We start from the raw sequence: 15,570 nt of genomic DNA on the forward strand, positions 1-15,570 counted from the left end.
TTCCTTCAAGTGGAATGTAGTCCTACTAGACTATTCAGTAAGAGCATATACTAGTTCTCCATCCCTAGCTGAGGAAATACTGAATGGAGAGTCAGTCAGTTTTCTTGAAGGTTATGACTTCTGCTAGGTTGACCACCCTCCATTGGACAGTCCACACCTATGACTACATGAACAACACAACAGGCCCACACAGTAGGTTAATTTTTTTAAAAAGAAAGAAAAAAGAAAGATAAGATCGCTCCTGAGAGACACAGCCAGAATACAGCAAATACAGAGGCGAATGCCAGCAGCAAACCACTGAACTGAGAATAGGTCCCCCGTTGAAGGAATCAGAGAAAGAACTGGAAGAGCTTGAAGGGGCTCGAGACCCCAAAAGTACAACAATGTCAAGCAACCAGAGCTTCCAGGGACTAAGCCACTACCTAAAGACTATACATGGACTGACCCTGGACTCTGACCCCATAGGTAGCAATGAATATCCTAGTAAGATCACCAGTGGAAGGGGAAGCCCTGGGTCCTGCTAAGACTGAACCCCCAGTGAACTAGACTATGGGGGGAGGGCGGCAATGGGGGGAGGGTTGGGAGGGGAACACCCATAAGGAAGGGGAGGGGGAGGGGGATGTTTGCCCAGAAACCGGGAAAGGGAATAACACTTGAAATGTATATAAGAAATACTCAAGTTAATAAAAAAAAAAAGAAGAAGAAGAAGTTGGGGGGGGTTGGGGATTTAGCTCAGTGGTAGAGCGCTTGCCTAGGAAGCGCAAAACCCTGGGTTCGGTCCCCAGCTCCGGAAAAAAAGAACAAAAAAAAAAAAAAAAAAGAAGTTGGGAGGGGTGGGGTGGTGGCATTAGATCTGGGAGGAGTTCAGGGAGGAGTGCAGTGGATAGAGATGATTGAAACATGTTGTATGAAATTCTCAAGGAACTAATCCAAATATATATAGTTTTAAAGAGTATATGTTAGTTTCAAGCAGCCAAAAGAAACCTTAGTCAAGCAGCTTTTTCTGCCACAAACTGCCTATTTGCTGCCTTCCTGTTGGAGTTACCTAGGTAGATAGGAGTGCATTTCAGTCTTCTGAAAAAGGAAAAGTCTTAGCGCTTCACGCTGGCGCCTTGAAACATGCACGTGCCCTTGAGGGCTCTGTGCTCTGCTTTTCGACTCTTTAGATTTCGATAATGGGTTTAGGCTTCATTTTGTCTTTTCTTTCTGATGGTAAGGGCTTTGTGAGATGCAAAGAGATTTCCTCTTCTATGAACTATTCCTGCCCCAAATCCTTAAAACTAACTTTGTGGAGCAGTTCAGAAAGGACCACAGGTGACTTGCTCGATTGAAAACACACACAGGTGCCTTCACTCTACCTCAAACCCAATAAACCGGATTCTTCATGGGAAATGCCCAAGTGGAGGTTTAATGCCTTAGAAAATGTTTCCTAAGATTTCGAGGCAGATTCCAAAATCTTCACTCCGTAGGTGAGAAACTACACTCAGCTAATGCCTTTCTGGGCTCCCTTCACCAGCCTTTCCACACCTCTGTTTCTTTAGTAACTTTTTGGAGTTTGGCCTTTGCTCCTGGTGTCATGGTCACACAGGAAATGGAAGTACAGCTTCCTGTTCATACTGCACATCCTCACCTTCTCTAGCATCTTCTGCCAGAATTGCCTCCACAGGATGATGACGATGACAGCCAGCAGGATGAAGATGATGGCCACCAAGCAGCCAATCAGGATCCGAGTGTTGCTGTCATCGACTTTAAGCATGGGATCTGTGACCAAGCAGAGAAGCAAAGAAAAGAATCACTTCCTAGGGCAAGTAAGAGCAGAAGGGACTAGAGCTGAGCATGGAGACAATCCCTGTTCCTTCAGGAGGATTCCAGAAGGTTCCGTCCTCATGTGTATGCTCTTTATTGCTCATTCTTACTTAGCTCCTATTTCCTAGTGAGCTCCATCCTCCATGGGCCACCCCCCTCCCTCTCTCTGTGTCTCAGACTAAATAGCAAGCGGGTTTCATACACATTCCCACATTTTGCATTCCCATATTTTGTCTGTGTTGTCATGGTGTGGTACAGGCTCTTTTAATGCTTGTGAAGATATAGGCGAGGAATGAGGTGCACTCTTCATTCTGAAGATGGGCCAAGGGAGCTGAGATTCCTCTCAGAAGAAACCCAATCAAGCACATTTCCAGATTGCTGGCTGTTACAGCCAGTAACTCGGCCAAGCAAGGACTGTACTTGGCGCGTTCCTCGACGGAGAGATAGAAAGCTTTTTGTTCCACGGACTCCTTGTCCATGAGATCGCTGTTACAGGTCTCATATAGGAATGCCTCCTTACTTGTTTCTCCTCCAAGCTTCCTAAACATCCATGGAGCAGTTGGAACACTCTAGCTTCTGCCCCTCTCAGCTGAAGAAACTCATGAAGGGTGACAGAGTAACCTTGGGTCCTTCACTTTGGGGGGTGGACCATTCTTCCTTTACCACACAAATATTCATTCAGAGCCACATAGAATCAGGCCACTCATACACAGTGAAGAGTTGTAGTCTCTCTTGTTCTTTGTCCAGGAGGTAACTTCATCTTAATATTGTACAATTATTAATCATACATACCAAAGGTTGTGGGTGCCATAGGAGAGGTGGGGAGTGCTCCAGAGTTATTATACATTGCAGCATCTGTCACAGAAAAAAGAGTGAATTAGAGACTGGGAGCAGACAGCCAGGCAATGGCACATCTGAAGATAGCCTAAGACCTAGTACATTGTAAAAATCGATATAGTGGGTTACCAATAGTGTTTTTAAAAGTTATACATGTATTAACTCATGACACCAAAGCCTGTAAATGCAAAATGTATAATGTCTCTGAAAAACAAAATAAGAAATAGTCCACAAATACATTCAATAAAGTAGAACTACCTGTACAATAAAGACTTTTTTTTCTGGTGCCAAACCAAAATTGTTGTAAATATTATATATTGTCACAATATAAAAAGTTAACACACGGTGTGTCAGAGGGCTTTGGTCATAGATCATCATAAAACGTGCATGGAAAGAAGGGCCTAGAGTCAATACTATGTAGTGTGAATTCAGTGGATATATGGGCATGAAATAAACCTATTATAAAGGCAGTCATTCCTCCCTAGAATTTAATCAATTAAACAATAAAGAAATCAAATGATTTAAATTGTTTTCTAAAGGATTTTTTCATTGTGCTTCATTGTCCTAATTCTCAACTTAAGGCTTCATTCATCCCTTGAGATAGAAAACTGTCTTTGAAGTGTCCTATACTGTGATGCTGTGGCTTTAAAAGAGAGACCCCAAAGTGTAATGCCCATACTGACATTGGTAATCAATTTTTACCTCTCATCTGTCAAGAATTAAAATATGAATTTCTCTTCTACGTGATAGTCTTTCAATAAATCCTAAGTTTTGTTAGCATTATTATACAATTAAAGAGCTTCTGGTGTCATCTGAATATGCTAAGTTCTCAAGAATCTAGAAGAAAATGACATTACCAAGACATACGATTTTAAACTTAAGAGAATCCTAGGAATCTAAAACTTAGTTCAAGCCATACTTGGCCAAAATAAGACAAATGTGCCAATCGCTCTGCCAAGATTACCCAAGAATACAAGTAGGTGGACATCTGTGTGTTCTCCCAGATGATTTCCAAGGATGTGAGTATTTACCTTCAGATTGTTATTACAATCTAAGCACCCCTTCTTTTGAGCATATACAATTCTGCTCTGAATATATTATATGAACCAATTAGTCTGTTTGCTTTTAAATACATTGGCATAGAGAGCATTTAGGCACCAGTGCTTTCTAAATATGCACACACCCTCTTACCCTATTAGCATAGCCTCATAAATGAACCATCGTGACATTTTCTTCTTTAGAAATACATCAAGTCAGGGGTTGGAGAGATGGCTCAGACATTAAAGGCCAAGCTCACAACTAAAATTAAGAAAAAAAAAATCAAGCCAGCAAGGCTGTTATCTTCTAATCCATGGCTGGGCTGCTCTCTCTCTCTCTCTCTCTCTCTCTCTCTCTCTCTCTCTCTCTCTCTCTCTCTCTCATTTTATTTTATGCTTGTACTTTTCGTCAGGTTAGATGCAGTCACACCATTGGCACTATTTAGGAAAGCCCATGGTTTGGTTCCCTGCTCTTCCTGATTGCTTGGGCTTGGTGGCACTCTGGACTAATTCTAAAAAAAAAAGCCATTTTTGTCTTCCAAAGTAAAACCCAGTGGCATAGATGAAGTCACAAATTCCACTTAACTTTTCAAGGCTTGGTGCAGGACAGGGTTTCCATGAACCCTACACTATACTCAAGGATGATTAAGTCATTTTTAGACTGTACTGGCAAATGTTTTGAGTTGTTATAATGAATGACATTGTATTCAAGAAGCTATTTCTTAGATGCATTCCTAAATGCTAGTAATAAAGCTAAATATGTTTCAGATTTGTTTTCTTTTCTTGTAGTATAGAATAGAATTTATTCAGGGCATGGGGAGGGGGATTCAGAGGGTAGTCGGGGCAGAGAAAGGCAGAGAGAGAGTGAGAGAGCGAGAGAGTGAGAGCAAAGAGGAGAGGAGAGGAGAGGAGAGGAGAGAAGAGAAGAGAAGAGAAGAGAAGAGAAGAGAAGAGAAGAGAAGAGAAGAGAAGAGAAGAGAAGAGAAGAGAAGTAGAAGAATAGAGGCTGGCCATGAACACATAGAGAGAAGGGGGGAAGGAAATGGGGGAGGAGAGCAAGAGTCAGATTTCTTTTCAAATATTACAGCAACAAAGAATAAACAAAGATGACAAAAGATTAGTAATGAAAGCGAGTGATAGGAGTCCATTGTTCTCGTTACTTTTGTACATAATATTTAGGGATTTTTATTTGAATTCTTTGATAGTACTTAAATGCTTCCTATTAGTAGTCTTAATTTGTATCGCTTTTGGCACATTTTAACAATCTTTTCCCATTAATTTTTTCTAGACAAACATGTAAAAGAGTCTAATAGAGTTTGTACTGTTCCCCTCTGCTTCCTTACAATTGCATAAATTAAAACTAGAAACGCAAAGGATTCTCTCTTTCAAAAAAAATGTAAGTCATCTAGGAAACCCCGTTCCTCTCCGAGACCTGACAAGAGGCAGCATGGATGCCCTTCCTACCTCCTGTATTAACCTACTTTCTTCCCTGTGGGGCCCAAGGTTTTCTACCTGATTGAAAAGTGATCTCGCTGAACATCATCCATGTGTCGGCAAAATGGTATTGGCATTTGATGGCACTAGCCATTCGATGGTGGAGGGGCACCGTGACAAACCGAGCACTGGGGTTCACATCATCCAGGACAAGGGGAAAGTAGACAGCAGTAGGTTCCCATTCGCTGGTTTCAGAGCGGAAGTAACATTGGACCTCCTTAAAGATCTTCACACCTTTAGCGAACATGTTATTGCAGTGGACCTGGCAGAGAAGGGGACATGTGAGAAACACGCTGGTTCTTCTGGGTTACATAGGAAACCCTAGGCCTGCCCATTTCTCTGAAAACTACCCATAATTCAATCTTCTGGGCAGTGGCAATGATACCTATGTTATAAAACTTAGGATGCTGCCTCGATTTCCATTGCAACTTTGTGCTCCGGTCACCTGGTTCATGGTTCTAGTCTCCAGTATCCTCACTCACCTGTTCAGTGGGGGCTAGATCAGCATCTTCCCAAATCTGTCTGTCCTCCACAGGAATTCTCTTGGCTCTGCTATCTTAAATCATACTTGATATCTGCCCGTACTTGAGCTATTCTCAACCTAACATCCTACTTTCTCCCAGGTACCTTCCAAAACTAGACCATTCTTTTTCAGGAAGGCTATGTGGGACACTTGAAAGAAAATAATATTCAACCAAACACAATTTCATCTTTCTTTATGAAAATCTCACTTGGAATGCCATGGACTGGCACTTTCAGCCAGAGACACAGACTTAAATTTTGTCTAAGTAGAGCCTTTCAGATGGGAGCATCCAGTCTTTCTCATTGATAGTATCTAAGATGAGACAAGAAGTTAGTTGGAAGGTACCCGGCATCTCTCCTGAAGCATGACCCTTTCAGAGAGATGCTTGTTTGGCCTGTGAGGTCATCAAGAGCAAAAATTCCACAACCAGTCTTTCAGCAACCCACAAAAAAAAAAATGCAATGTGCATATTAGCAACTGACTCAGGGCCCTTACAGCAATTCATCTCCATTTCCTCTGACTCACTCTTAACATGGAAAACAGATCTTTCCTGGCCATTGTCCCTCAAGAGCTTCACGGCCTGGAAAGGCATGACTGCCATTCATGGATGGTATTCCTGTTTTCTTAGGCCTGCTTAGGCCCTGAGTTGTACTGTGTGACTCCTGTAAGTCCTCTAGGTAGGCAGTGCAGGACTACCAGACTGAATTCACTTTTTAGATGGAGAAAGAGTAATAATGAAAGAGACATCAGACAGAGAACTGGAACAGAGATATTCTAAGGGTAGACCATGAGAGCTACTAAAGGGTGCAAACGCCTTCTAGACCAAGTCTATGTACTGACAAGACAGGGGTACTCACATATTTTCCTGACCTATGGTTAGTCTGCAACACAATTGGAAGGAGAACCCTAGACATCTAATCAATGCCCTTACACCACACAGAAATGTAGCCATCACCCTAACTTTTCCATTTAGATTTTTTTTCTCCACAGGTTTTACTGATGAACACATGTGTTAATATCTTCCTTGGAGTGAAGTGAATTTTAGTTTATTGACCCCAAGTGGATGGAGTGAGGCTAAAGGAAAATAAAATCAAAGAAATACCATCTCTAGCTTCAATAGGTTTTTCAGATGTTCTGAAATCTGCAAAGAGTTGGATAAGTACCCTGCAGGGAAGGTAATAATCTTTCCTACAGATGGTTCAAGAATTCTTCTGGAATGCAAATAAATAGCATAGGGTTTCACTCCAATGTGAGCTTACATATTTATTTATTAAAATAATATACTTTGAATGCATGAATAAGCTTTAGTGGTATTTTTTAACCATTCTTCAAAGCAAGAGATGAAGAGTAATTTGCCTCACAAAGAAACCTGATCTATAAAAGGTATTAGTGCCCTGGAAGTCATTGTTTTGTTTTGTTTTGTTTTGTTTTTTTTACTTTTTTGCCCAGGAAAATTAAACCATGTGGAGGCCCTGTTTGCCTGGAGAGACTGTGCTGAATCTCCTACTTAGAAACTTCTACTTCTTGATATAAGCTCTTGAATCATTTTGAGCTGTAGTAAACGAGCTAAAAAGAATCCTGGAGTTTTCTGATGAAATGTTATAAGGTCACAGATAGCTTTAGAATTTGTTTAATCATTTGTTAAACTACAAATCCTCCCCACCACGTATAAACTTACAAATCTATGTGTATGTTCACAGGTATATGAAAAAGGAATACAAAAATAATTTCTCCTACAGCATATTTTTGTTGTTATGCATATTTCCTTCCTTTTCCCCTTCCTACTTCCTATCTACAAAAACTCTCTCAGGAATAATGTGTTACTTGTGCACACGTATGCTTTACACTTGCCAAAGATCCTCCAACAGCAAACCAACAGAATAGGCATATGTTGTTCTTTCTGTTCTCATCTTAAATGTTTTGTTCATTTTATGAGTAACTGTTAATCTGGTTAAGAGGTAATCATAGCATCTAGGAGGAATATAAAAGACATGTATTTTTTAAATCTAGTTTGTCTAAGGAATAAAATATTTGCATTAGAAGGAACCCTCAATGATGACTGATGATGTATATTTCCTTCTTCTGGGTCCTATATTACCTTGCACACACTCGCAAATTAATCTTGCCTTTCCTACTGATATTGTGACCAGTATTTCTCAAGATAGGGACTATGCTCTACTCAGAATCTAGCATGCTATGCTCCAACTGTAGTTGTGGAACCAATAACAAGCACAGATGACCAGATAAATTTTAATTATATAATATAATTATTATCTCTTCCATTTAACCAAGGAAACAGCTGTAGTCTGCAGACTACTGAGGAAGGCTTACCGAGTTTTTAGACTACTACTACACAAGACTATAAATATGAAAAAGGGCAGATAAATGAACATCTATGTAGAAGGCCAGATTTATTTGCCCACCCTTTCCTGAGACTTTTATTGAGGTTTCCTCTTGCCTTTTTATAGACTAATAAGAGTTTATACCCAAACCATTTAAGATGCTGCAGCCTCATCCTTCACTGAATACAAAGGCTTTCCTTCACACTCCTGGCGAGAATTTAGATTTAGCATCCAATCCAGTTACTTTTTGCATGAACTTTTTTTCTTCTTTTTTATGCCCTTCTCTCTAAAAGAGACCCAGGGTGGAATGAGGGCAAAGGGGAATAATGATTTAAAGTACACACCAGGAAACCCTTTATGTTATAGCAATGACATTATCAAAGGTGGCATCAGGATTTGGCGCCCAGGTAGGGCCTTACTTCAGAGAAAATGAGATATAGGACTTAAGCTTCCTTCCTCAAATCCCTTCAAATATTGATATTTGAGGTGGTCCATCACACACCAGCCTTCCAGGGCAGCCATGACCAAGCCTTTGGCTTCCATCCCACTACTCAACCATAATCACCAATTTCCACCTAACTGTTCTGCAATAACATACTCATGAAATAACTGTTATGCCTAATTAGATGGAAATGTTTGGCTCTGGTGTTAGGAAAGGAAGAAGCAAAGGAGGGAGGGAGGGAGTAACTCAAAAATAATGGACCTAACTTAAGCTGACACAGAACTAACACGTGAAGGAACAACCTTTAAAAAATGACGTGACTCTGAATTCATCTATACTTGTAGTAGTGGAATATATCTTAAAATCTAGTTCTGTTAACATCAGCACATCAAACATTTCCCCCCCCAATATGATGATTTTGGATTTCTTGAAGAAAATCTTCCACTGACCTTCATGGTGGTAAAATTCCTGACTCGGTCAAATTCAAACATGATCTCTATGAAACCATTGGTAGCACTCTCATTCCGCCATCCCACGTAGTCATAGCCGGGCCACACATGGTATTCATGGGTCTGGGTAAAATCATCCAGGCCAGATACCCCATCAGTCAACTGGCCTAGCCCTTCAGTCATACTGCTCAGGCCAAGGGAAGAGGAGAGAAGAGAAAAGCCTGGAGTCACTCACAGATCCACAGAAGAACTTTTCAGCCCACTGATTCACCGCTGGATTTTGTAAGAGCTGATAGTCTCAGAGGTGGAGGGATTAGGAGAAATCATTCAAATGCACTTTGCCTAGTGGTTCCCTTTTCTGAATTGTGTAGTACAAGAAGGGTCGCAAATGCTTCCCACCAGTGACTATTGGTCACTGATGGGTCAAGGGCTGTGTTCTTTATGCTATTCTCCTATGAATGAGCTAATTTAAATACCGCTGATAATGGTGAACCATCATATCAAGACACCATATTGATAAGTATAGGGAAGGATATAAGGGGAAATGAAGGCTTGTCATAAAAACTAATAAAACCGCACTTCAAAGTTTCATTGCTAACCCAGTAAACACTCGCTATTTTATAACATTTGTTGATGTGAAACTCTGAGTTCTCCATTGATTCAGGGAAAGAGTTCATTAGGGTAATATTAATTCGATTAGATGCTTGTAATCCCCAAATGAATATTTCTTACCTATTTTCTTTCCAAGAGTACCATTGTGGCCTTGGCTATTAGTTCATTTTTACATCATAGAATCTGGGATTTTAAAATATACCTCATTAGAACTTACATCTAATCTCTGTCAGCTGCCTGCTTAATCTGCCTGAAACATAGCTCCAATCACACCCTTCCCCAACTTTTAGAATCATCAATGAACCACTGTATTGATGATGCTGAAAGGAACCCCCGCCCCTTCATTCCCACCCCACTTCTTCATATCCTTCTTACTATTCCCAGTCCTGGCACTCAAGCCTCCACCACCATGAACATTGTTATACTATACCTTCTCCTGCCGAGGAATCATGAACTAAACTGAATCTTTCTTCTCCAAGTTGTTTACTGTCAGGTATTTGGACATAACAATGAAAAAAGTTGCTAATGCATAGAATAATTAATCCACTCACATAGCCACTGACCCGAACTATGAATACCTCAAGCATAAGACCCATGACTTTATTTTTCTCAAACACCCATATCACCTAGCCAACTCTACACACATGGTAACAACTGACTAGCAAAGATCGGTTGATCTGGATTCGGTCGATGTCTCATTTCTTGTGTGCCTTGAGTATAGGCTAGCTAGGGTGTGACCGAGTCAAATGATGTGAAGACGATGTAAGGAAGTGGAGGAGGAGTGAGTGACTAAGTAGATAGAAGGGGACTAAGTAAGACTAGAAGACTAGTTGAGTCGGGACTTCGCACATGGGCTGGCAGATGAGGGCAGCCATTCATTCTTTACCCCGAACCAGTAGAAGGGCTGTCATTCTACAAGATGCATCCTGAGACTCGCTAATGTAGATTGATGTCTTTATGCAGGTGAAGACGGGCACGAGATAAGGCAAGGCCTGTGATTGGGCAGTGAAAAAGTAAGGCAGAGACAGAGATTTTGTAAGACAGGAGAGAGGAAAAGAAAAGAAGAAGAACCAAGTTGGAGGCAGAGAAGGACCACCCAGATCCGTGTGGCCTTAAATGGCCACCGGTAGTTTTGAATATTTCAAAAGGGATGGATTTTTATAGAACAATCGGTCTTATCTAGGTGGGCAGTTTATATCATTATCAATTGGTTGTGAGTTTACTTTGTAGATATTTTGTGGATTGAGAATTTAAGATATAAATCTGATTGCTAAATTACAAGCCTATTGAGTTTTGCTTTTAATGGATTACTGGGAGTTGAGACTATAACCACATGGGGGCAGATGCTGGGAATGTGAGCAGAGTCTGCAGTAAGAGAGCCACAGGGTAGGCGGTCTCTGCATGAAACTGTCGTGGCAGCGACCCGCCTTGGGAACTAGATGGGATTGCTGCCAAGCTCAGAGAGTAGCTGTTGGCAGCATGAGATGGGATGGAACTTAGCGGGCGAGACGCTTGGCTGATTGAGATTAAAATACCCCGCAGATGCCATGTGGCCCTACGGTGCTGGCACTAGCCTGAGTTGGTAGATCCCTTTTGAATATTTACTGCAACAACTAATATGTTTCTTTTTGAACCCCTAAAAACTTTATTGTAAGATCTGAGTTTCACAATATTCTGACCTCCCTCCTAGGCCCAATCAGTACAGAAAAACAGCGAACTAAGAAAGTGGGAGTTTAGGAATTGGGCCAGAAGAAGAATGCAATGATTGAGTGGATAGGCACGTGTCTTTCCCAGCTCTGTACCCCAATGTGTCTGATGATATTTTTCAACCACAGCTTTCCATCCATCCACTTCAGGCCTCTCTGCTGCTCTCACCCGTTACTGCCACGATCACCAATGTTGTCCTCTGTTTCTTCCTCTCCACCCCTCTACCTACAGTTCCCTGCTTTCCTTACCATTGTATCCTAAAAGCTTCTCTTATCTATTATAAACCTCAATAGTCCCTTCTTTTCACAGTTTCCAAAGTACTATATTATGGAGTCCATTGTTTCTCAACTTTGTGGCCTGACCAATCTTTATATTTTGTCCCATAGCTAAGTTAGCCTTTAGGTTGGAATGTACATCCTCATTCCAGGTTCAAAACTATAGCTCCCACATTCATAGACATATCACAAAGTTCAGCTCTCGCTTTGTGTAAGTTCTTCCTGTCTACTATATTACTATTTTGTTTTCCAAAAGTCAGCTACCAAATGGAGATAAGCACCATATAGTTTACTACATCTAAGTTATTTCGCAGTATATCACACGTGCGCATAATACCAGTGGGTTGATTGATTCTTTGATTATTGGTGAAATCCCAGTAACAAAAGTTATTCATTATGGCCATTTCCCCTACTCTGGTGATTATTTAAATCTCCTAGACTTTACCTGTACCCAACAGCTCCATCATAGACAGAATCATTCAGATAAATGATGGAGCCTCCAGGGAGTACAAACTGCTGCCCAGCGGGTGCATTGTAAGATACCAAGCCATCTGCCAAAGGAAACACAGCGGTCAGTGTCTCTGGTAAGGAGATGCACCTGCTGCCTAACCAATTATCCCGGGAAGCTACTTAAGTTTCCAAGGAAGTACAATCGTGTGCATTCTGTCCACTGGGGTTCCATCTGGGCTCATAGTTGAGCACGGTTGGGAGGCACACCTCAATGGCAGTTACCTGAATAACTGAATATATCGTTACCAGCATAGGGTACCAAGCCCTGGGTGGATGAGTGTGATTCATTTTTTCTCTTTTAACCCAAAGGGAAAAATTCCATTCCAAAGGTGAATCGACTTCAGCCCTTTCTGATTGGTTGGTTTTTAGTTTTTAGGGCTTAGAAGTTTCTATGTGGTTCATAAGGTTTCTGTGGTAGAGACTTACCTAGCCAGACACAACCATAAAGCTCGACCCTCATGCACACGTTCATGGAGTGGTCAGTGACTGGGATAAGGCGAACAAATCTAGCTACAATGGGTGGCTCCAAATCCTTCAGGAAAACATCATAAGGGTTACTGTTCCCATCAAGCACCTGGGAGAGAGACAAGAAGAAGCAGAGATCTTATAAAACCATGCCTGCCTTTCTTCTCACATCATACATTTGATGGACACTTTGTTCCTCATTCATGAGCAGAATGAAGCCACTCAGCTCTCTCAGCAGAGCTAATGGATCCTCTGTGCCAACTCCATTGTAAATGGGTCACATTTACAATGTCATATCAGGCTTGAACATACACAGTTTGAACTACTGACTATTGAACTATTGAACTATATTGACTATTATGAGTCCTATATTCCCCCGAACATGGACATTTTCTTCTTACCTGTTTCCCATGTCGGTTACGCCAGGAGATCCAGCGGTTGCCATCCCGACTGTAGTTGATCTTGTACATGGGTGCAAATTCAATGCCATGACCCCCTGCATGGCGTCCCTGGGTCCCCACAAGAGTGATAAAGTGTAGGGTTCGTAAATCAATCTGCAGAAATTCCTTCAGGTCATCGGGTTGCACTGGAATCTCAGGGCACCAAGCTCCATCCCCTTCTTCAGAGTCCAGCCTTGAGAAGAAGGGAAGGGGAGAGAGGGCACAATTGTATAACAAGAGACACTCACCAGCTCACAGTAGGCAGCTGCCCTGCGCCTGATGACAGAGTGAAAACCTGCAGTCTAGACCAGAGGGACTTGGGGGACCTCCCCATGGTGTCTGTCTGTCCTCGTTTGTGGTCAGTTTCCTGTCTCTGAAGCACCACACAGCCCAGGGAGAGCCACCACAAGCGAGCTGGGGCTTTCCAAAGCACATGAAGCCTCGTCTTGATTTAAAGAACTCTAGGGAAATGAAACTCTTTCCACTCATGTTCCTCTGTGGAATTCTTTCACCATCCCCCTTCCATTCCTCAGCCACAATCTTACAAAGTTGGCCGCTTGTGGCTTGGGTATCAAGTTATAGGAGGGAGGAGGGAAGGGGGGGAAGGAGGTGGGAAGAAGGAGGAGAGAGGAGGAGGAAAGGTAGGGTCTTCGGTGTGGGCTGTACAATGTGGTGGAATGCTAGCCAGCAGGATGGGAGTGGTCACCCAGCAAAAGCCATGGGAACCAGGGTGAAAATGAGTATGAAAAAACGTGTGAGGGAATGTCCAATAACCTGGTTTTATTTACTACTCCAGGCTAGACCTAAACAGCCTTGAGAAATCACCCTAAGGTTTGTTGGGGGACCCTCTGAGTTGTCTCCCTCTACCCTAGAACACCCCCTTTCCTCACAGATGTTTACAGTCATTTCTTGCTCCCCACTAACTCCACCAGCCATTACTCTCATTGATCAAACACTAAGACAGGTATGATGAGGGAAGCTACAAGGGTCGATTGCCTCATCAGTGACTTCATTTTAACAAAATCAATACTAAATTTACATGAAATAATTAGCGTCTAGCAAAAAGAGGAGGCATTGGTCAGCAGCATAGCTTCTGAGTTGGGAGTCTGTTCATTTGGGGGCCTTGGGAAATACATACTCCACATAGAATTTGCTCTGTTTATAGATGAGGATGGCCCTTCTGTGTGAGGTTTCCTTGAGGGAGGAAAGAACTTACTGGAAACCTCAGAGTCTGGTTTCACCATAGATGCTCTGCCCAGTGACATTTCAGACACCTCCTGAGGAGCAGGCATCACTCACTGCCAGTATCCTACACAGTCTAAACCTCTCAGTACCTGCACCCTTGGCCTTTCTCCGACAACAGCCCACAGTGAGGTCCAGTAAGGCAAAGCCACTGCTTATCAAGGACCCCATTCACAGTGGGTGGTGTGGCTCTGAGGCCTCTGTGGTTGGGAAGAGGTTTCCAGGCCAGTGACTACAGCTAAGTCTTGGCCTCTCTTTGAAACATTCCAAGCAGCACAAACCCCTTCACATCTCTCTTTCAGTCTCACAAGCTCTCATCAGCTCTAGCCCTTCCCCCCCCAGCATCTTGAGTTCTGGCTGTGTGTCCAGTCCCCCCAACCCTTGGCAACTCAGGCCTTCTTGATAAAGCTATCTCACCTCCCATATTTGGCAGCTGTGGATTCTGACCACTGACTTGAAGCTGTGATGTCCTCATCTGGAATGTGGCCTCCTGACATGCCCAGAGGATAGCGACATATGGCTGGAACAAGGAAACAAAGAGAAAACAGAGAATGTGCTTTCCTTTTTAGCCCAGAGTCCCTCAGAAGGTTGAAACTGGTAACAGAACAGGAACTGGGGTACTTAAAATTTTCCTATATTCCTCGATGACCCCAGTTGAGCTACTCTGATGCTACAGAACTTCTTCCTAACCCTAGTATCCAAATACCTCCAAGATTTAACCAACAACCAAACTTACATTCTGGCCCAAATTCTAATGCCTAATGTAATATAGTTTAATGCACAAATTTCATCTCTTATTGACTAATAACTCCTAATAGTCCCAGCTGTAGTCCCTTACTAGCAGATATTAAATCAATTTCCTAAAAGTAGCTTTATCCTTGTAGCCAGCAGGTAGCCCTGGGTCCATAGCATTCTGGTTTCCTAGGGAGCTGATTGTATGAGACTGTGAAACAACCCAATATACTGACCCATGGTAGTATTGAGCATGCTGGTCCTGGTTAAAAACAATAGTTTCAGGGGTGGGCTTCACTTTCAACAAAGAGAATAAAACAGAACATATGAAATTCCCTAGGGGAAATAATCCAGCTTTCACACAATGGGCACCAGACAACAATGGACCCCCTCTCTGAGAGCTGAGAAACAAGGAAGGACCCAACGGATGAGCCAGCAACTGCCTGATGGCGCCAGTTACGGCAAGCGAGTGAGAACTCAGGCAAGATTGAGTGGACTGCCTGAGTTATAAAGACAAAACAAGTAAATATAAGTACTTTGAAGTCATCACATTCTGTACAATAAAAAAAGACTAGGTGGATAAAACAGAGAAAGGAATTGTTGTGAGAAAGGAAAAGAAAGAATGACTTTTCAACAGTAATTTTTCTAGAAATATGA

At 42.2% G+C, this 15,570-nt stretch overlaps 1 protein-coding gene across 8 annotated transcripts in view; it reads right to left on the reverse strand.

The window, feature by feature from the left end:
• Ddr2 (discoidin domain receptor tyrosine kinase 2) overlaps nucleotides 1-15,570 on the reverse strand; it is a 124,621-nt gene that overhangs the window by 18,416 nt on the left and 90,635 nt on the right. For all 8 annotated transcript variants that reach the window (XM_008769761.4, XM_006250229.5, XM_063272617.1 and 5 more), the window contains 8 exons: nucleotides 14,599-14,701; nucleotides 12,901-13,132; nucleotides 12,461-12,608; nucleotides 11,970-12,075; nucleotides 8,931-9,114; nucleotides 5,193-5,436; nucleotides 2,599-2,661; nucleotides 1,631-1,761 (listed from right to left, as the gene is read on the reverse strand). In XM_008769761.4, coding sequence (XP_008767983.1) covers nucleotides 1,631-1,761; nucleotides 2,599-2,661; nucleotides 5,193-5,436; nucleotides 8,931-9,114; nucleotides 11,970-12,075; nucleotides 12,461-12,608; nucleotides 12,901-13,132; nucleotides 14,599-14,701 — 1,211 coding nt within the window. The remainder of the gene's footprint in view (nucleotides 1-1,630; nucleotides 1,762-2,598; nucleotides 2,662-5,192; nucleotides 5,437-8,930; nucleotides 9,115-11,969; nucleotides 12,076-12,460; nucleotides 12,609-12,900; nucleotides 13,133-14,598; nucleotides 14,702-15,570) is intronic.

The sequence above is a fragment of the Rattus norvegicus genome, chromosome 13 (assembly GCF_036323735.1).
Source record: "Rattus norvegicus strain BN/NHsdMcwi chromosome 13, GRCr8, whole genome shotgun sequence".
NCBI classification, from domain to species: Eukaryota; Metazoa; Chordata; class Mammalia; order Rodentia; family Muridae; genus Rattus; species Rattus norvegicus.